The following is a 5,018-nucleotide window of genomic DNA, read 5'->3' on the forward strand; positions in this document are numbered from 1 at the left end:
AGTCAGTTGGGCATCCAACTTTGGCTCAGGTCATGATGTTGTGGTTCATGGGTTTGAGCCCTGCATCAGGTTCTGTGCTGACAGTTCAGAACCTGGAAACTGCTTTGGATTCTCTGTCTCCCTCTCTCTGCTTCTCCCTACCTCGTGCTTTGTTTCTCTCTCTTTCTCTCTCTCTCTCTCAAAAATAAATAAACATTATTTTAAAAAGGGATTTGTGAAACTTTTTAAATTGTTTTGTTAATTTTATGTATGTATGTATGTATGTATTTATTTATTTTAGAAAGAGAGAGTGCGAGCAAGGGAGAGGGGTAAAGAGAGAGAGAATCTTAAACAGGCTCCACACTCGGTGAGGAGCTTGATGTGGGGCTCAAGCCCACGACCTTGGGCTCATGGCCTGAGCTGAAATCAAGAGTGGGACACTCAGCCCACTGAGCCACCCAGCTGCCCCTATGTTTAAATAGTCAAATTGTTACCGTATTTATACTTAAAAATGTATTTGTATCAGCATCTAGATTTAGCCTTTTCAGTTGGCTACCATGTTTAGTCACTGGAAACCATAGAGAATCCCTGTAGTTTGAGCACTGAAGGAGTCAGTGTCAGCATGGGGAGTGAGACACCAGGGGGCAGTCCTTGCATTCTGGTTGGGAGGTGCTTACTGAACCCCTATGTGAAGTGGGATGAGGTACTATGCTGGCCTGAGCTTCAGTAGGTGCCTGCCCGGTAGCCCATCTTCCTTTGCTCTTGATCAAGCAGGGCTGCTGGATGTCCTCCAAGTGGGGGGACTAGAGCAGGGAGGAAGATTGCACAGTGCCATGCCCTGTAGTTAACAGCCTTCTGGCCTGACCCAGCCAAGGCTCCCAGGGGCCACAATGGCCAGTCCATCCCTACAGATGCAGGGGTATGGTAGAGGAAGAGTCTGTACCGCTATGGAGACTACCCCATACTACCCCCATGCTACCCATGCTAGATGCGCAGGACAGAAACAATTTGTCTAGGCTAAAGATTCCAGACAAGGGCTGCTACAGAGAAACCAAAGGCTGAGTCTGTTTTGCTTCTACAACGGAGCAATTAACGTCCTACGCAATATCCATCAACGAAATAGCCAGGCGACATTTCTGGAAGAAATAGTTCTAGGAAAGTAGACTGTGAAAACATTTCTACAGTAGTTTTCTTTAGCACGCATCCTCTTTTTTTTTTTTTTTTAATAACTCCTTGGTAACGTTTAAGTATCCAAACAGTCGTACCTTAATATTCGTCTCATTTACTAGCCTTATTAAAGCAGAAGTTCATGAAATGGAATCAGTTGGCATCTGAGGGGGAAAAAATCACACAAGAGCTGTATATTTACATATTTCTCCCTGAATGTTTGAAATCGCCCCTACTCTCTCCCCATCCACGTGCAGGTATACACACCATGATTCAAAGAGCCAGCATCTGAACTTGAGATGCGCTGAAAATACAAGTAACTCTTCACTGTCCCTTCTCAAAGCGGGAGCAATAATCACCTGCAGGACACAACTGCTGGTCCCAGAGCTGCGGGCCCTGGTGCACGATTAGTCATGAACTTTCCCACCTACTGGGATAAAGGAAAATGAAATAACAGGAAGATGGAGGCTGCTAATTTGCTCCTTGGGGATGACATCTGAGATGCATACCCAAGTTCCCACACCCAAGAAGATAAATACTTTCCTGCATCTTCTGAAGCAAAGACTTCTGTTAGTTTCGTACAACCAAGCCAGCATGTCTTGGGCGAGGAAACCATTCTTTGAATCTCCATTCCAGGAAACTTCCAAAGCCAAGCTTCAACAGGATTTCCATCATCACACACGAACTACAAGCTATATCCCAAATGGGGGACACCTTTCGTTTCACTGGAAACAAAAGGGTTCTGAAGCTGTTTTAGAAATACACATATATCTAAGCATCTAAAAATCATCACTCACATAGAACAAGCATCTGTGCCTTGAGGCAGATGGAGACACCCCCAGTCCACCCACCTACTGATGTTGCTTCGTTGGGAAGACATGCAATGGGGTAGGAGTTCTAATTTGTTACCATCAGTAGAAAAGGTCCCAGAGCTGAGCACACAAATGCAAAATGAAACATCTTTGCAAACTATTTTCTGGTCTGTGTGACCAATTAGGGGAAATGGAAAATCCAGCTGCTGATTCCTCTTCCTCCTCCATCTGCCTGCTTTTTTGGTGGCTAATGGGACTTGTCAACATGGCATCTAGCATCTCAGCGGTGTGGAGTCGGTGAGCAAGCCTACCAGGACACAGAAGGCCAACCCGTCCATGGCTTCCTCTCAGATCTGATGACTCCAACAAACAGAGCAAAAATAATCTGCAAGTAGACCCAAAAGGAGCAGCTGGTCCTTTCAGGATACATCATCTAGATGAGGCGTCAGACGCACAGTGAGCCCATGGCATTCATGCACCTTTCTGACATCACAAGTTCAAACCTTCTTTTCTTTTTCTCTAAACTGCTTATTTTGAGAAAATTATTGATTCACGTGCATCTGTGAGAAATAGCACAGATAGATCCCTGTAGCACTTACTCTGTCTTTCCCAATCAGGTAACATCTTGCAACATGATAGGGGATACTGACATGGGTGCGATCTGCCAGTGCATAGATTCGAAAATCAAGGTAACCCTTTGAAAAAGGAGCAAATCCACAAAAATATCTCAGGCTGGACAATCAGTCCAAGTTTTGTATAATTATGAGCAGACTGCTTTCTTCAACTGAAGAAGGTACGGCAGGCATCATCCGCTCATGAAACGGCAGCTTCTTCGAATGGATCAAAGTTCTTTCTCACTGACAGCACTGTCCATGGAGGAAGAACTTCTTTGCATTTTGTTTCAGTTTAGGATTCCCTGAAATTAAGATAATAGAGTGTCCCGAGGGATATGACCCAAACACCAAGATACAGAACAGAAACATGAGGCTTCTGAGCTTAAAAATGTCAGAAGAGAGTAAAGCAGCTGTCATGTAGTGGGAGAGGTAGAGGACCAGGAAGGACAGAATGGACAGAAGTGCACTCACATGGACACCTGTGCTACCATCCCTGGTGCCCATCGCTGTGTTTCTCATCTGCCAGGTGTGTCTCCCCAGGGAGAACATGAGGAGCAGAGTAGAAATGAGGAAGATAACGAACGGCACTGAAAACCTAGCAAGAAAGACAATCTGTAAAGCAGATGTTTCTTTGATTTGAGTTGTTGCGTTTGGTGAGAAAAATCTCAACAAGACTTCTTGGGAAAGAGCCCATGTATGCTTGCTGTAGACAGCAAAAGGGATGGATGCAAACAGCAGAGACCCGATGATCAGCCATGGCACCAACTTGGATATCCTCATCTTCAACCAGAAGAAGAGTGGGTGAGCGATGGGGGCAATCTTGGCACAGTAGAAAACGCCGAGCCAGGTGGCCAACCAAAGTCCCACTTCATTTACAAACATGAAAATTACAAAATTCTTAACAAGGGGGGGGAAATCGAGCAAGGAGAGAACAATCAGATTAATGTAGAAGATGATTGACTGCAGACAAATCCTGGAAATCGCCAGGCAGGAAAGAAGGAGATTCAATGGAATCATCTTTCTCTGCTTGATCAACTCCATGCCATTCACAACCACAATGATGCCATTTGCTAAAACCCCGATGAGAAATTGTATCACTGCAAAAAGAAAATGGATAATGAGGTAAAAGTCTAGCATTTTGAGAAGAAAAAATCAGTTATGTAAAAAAATTGATATATTTATAGATTTTTGGACATTTAAGATTATTCTAGTATCCTATTTTTCTTCAACTAGACTAGATGCCCTTTGGGGAACATGATTCTGACAATAAAGGCAATGAGACAGGAAGGTGGTGTCCATTTGTTTATATCACCATTTTCTCAATTTGGTTCCTAGGCAGTCAAATAAGAAAGAGATACTCCTGCAATAATTTGCTTCCTGGTGATAGCTTTTGCATTTTCCAGATCTACTTAGCTTTAGACGTCATCACAAGCAAATGGTGGAAGCAGACACCTTCAGGGCTGGGAGATGGGCTCCTCTACTAACGAATCAGTGGAGGCCCCTCAATTCTTCAGCTCCACCATGAATATTGAATTGTGCCTGCATGTATAATTCTGCTTCATGTCAGCGAGGCATTCTTTAAAAAGACATGTCTTCAAAATGATTGCTTCTGCTACAATGACGTGGAACAGTCAGCAACATAGGACTCCTGAGTAGTAGTTATCCAATGTGCAATGCCTCAGGGATTCAGGACCACTGAAAATATAAAGCAGTTATAGAATAAAGTATATGTGATAGAGAAAGTAAAAAAATACAGAGACAAAGGCATTAGATTTCCACATATACGTATACAATCAGCCAAAAGCCTAAAGGAAGGCAATGTACCACTGAGAGAATCACTCAGCACCATTCACACTCATAGCCATCTGCAGGATAACATAGGGTCTGAAACCTTCTCCCTGTTTTTTTCTTTTTTTCAAAACTATGAGATCTTTCATGACATGATCAGGGGGAAAGTACTTTAAGAAAAGAGTACCTGATTCCATTTGTTGTTATAATTGTTTGACCAGTTTGGGAGAAATTAAATTAGCCTTTATTAACATGTATACGTACAGGTGTTACACTAATGCAGATTGTCTCAATCTCCACACTGTTGACATTGTGGGTTGGATGGTTCTTTGTTGGGGGGGGGTGCCCTGTGTGCTGCAAGATGCTATTACTCGCTAGATGCCAGTAGCACACTCCACTCCCCAGGTACAGCAACCAATGGTGCTTCCAGACATTGCCAAATGCTCCCAACATGGCCAGACACCTTCCAGTTGAACACCACTGTCCCAGATATCGGGATGATAAAGGTGAATGGAACATGGTTTCAATCCTCAAGACATTCAGAGATGGAGGGCAGAGCCCACCTCATGTACAGTACGATCTAAAACAAAGTTATGTATTTGGACAATTCAGTAACCCAGTACCAGAGCATAAAGTGGGGAAAAATTTATTACACATT

At 43.5% G+C, this 5,018-nt stretch overlaps 1 protein-coding gene across 1 annotated transcript; it reads right to left on the reverse strand.

Annotated features, from left to right (window-relative positions):
- Positions 1 to 2,812: 2,812 nt before the first annotated feature.
- On the reverse strand, positions 2,813 to 3,709 carry TAS2R1 (taste 2 receptor member 1). The gene has a single exon (XM_039255467.1). The coding sequence runs from the start codon at positions 3,707 to 3,709 to the stop codon at positions 2,813 to 2,815; it is 897 nt and encodes a 298-aa protein (XP_039111398.1).
- Positions 3,710 to 5,018: the final 1,309 nt, after the last annotated feature.

This window comes from Hyaena hyaena, unplaced genomic scaffold (genome assembly GCF_003009895.1).
Source record: "Hyaena hyaena isolate Hyena2069 unplaced genomic scaffold, ASM300989v1 scaffold_526, whole genome shotgun sequence".
In the NCBI taxonomy this organism is placed as follows: domain Eukaryota; kingdom Metazoa; phylum Chordata; class Mammalia; order Carnivora; family Hyaenidae; genus Hyaena; species Hyaena hyaena.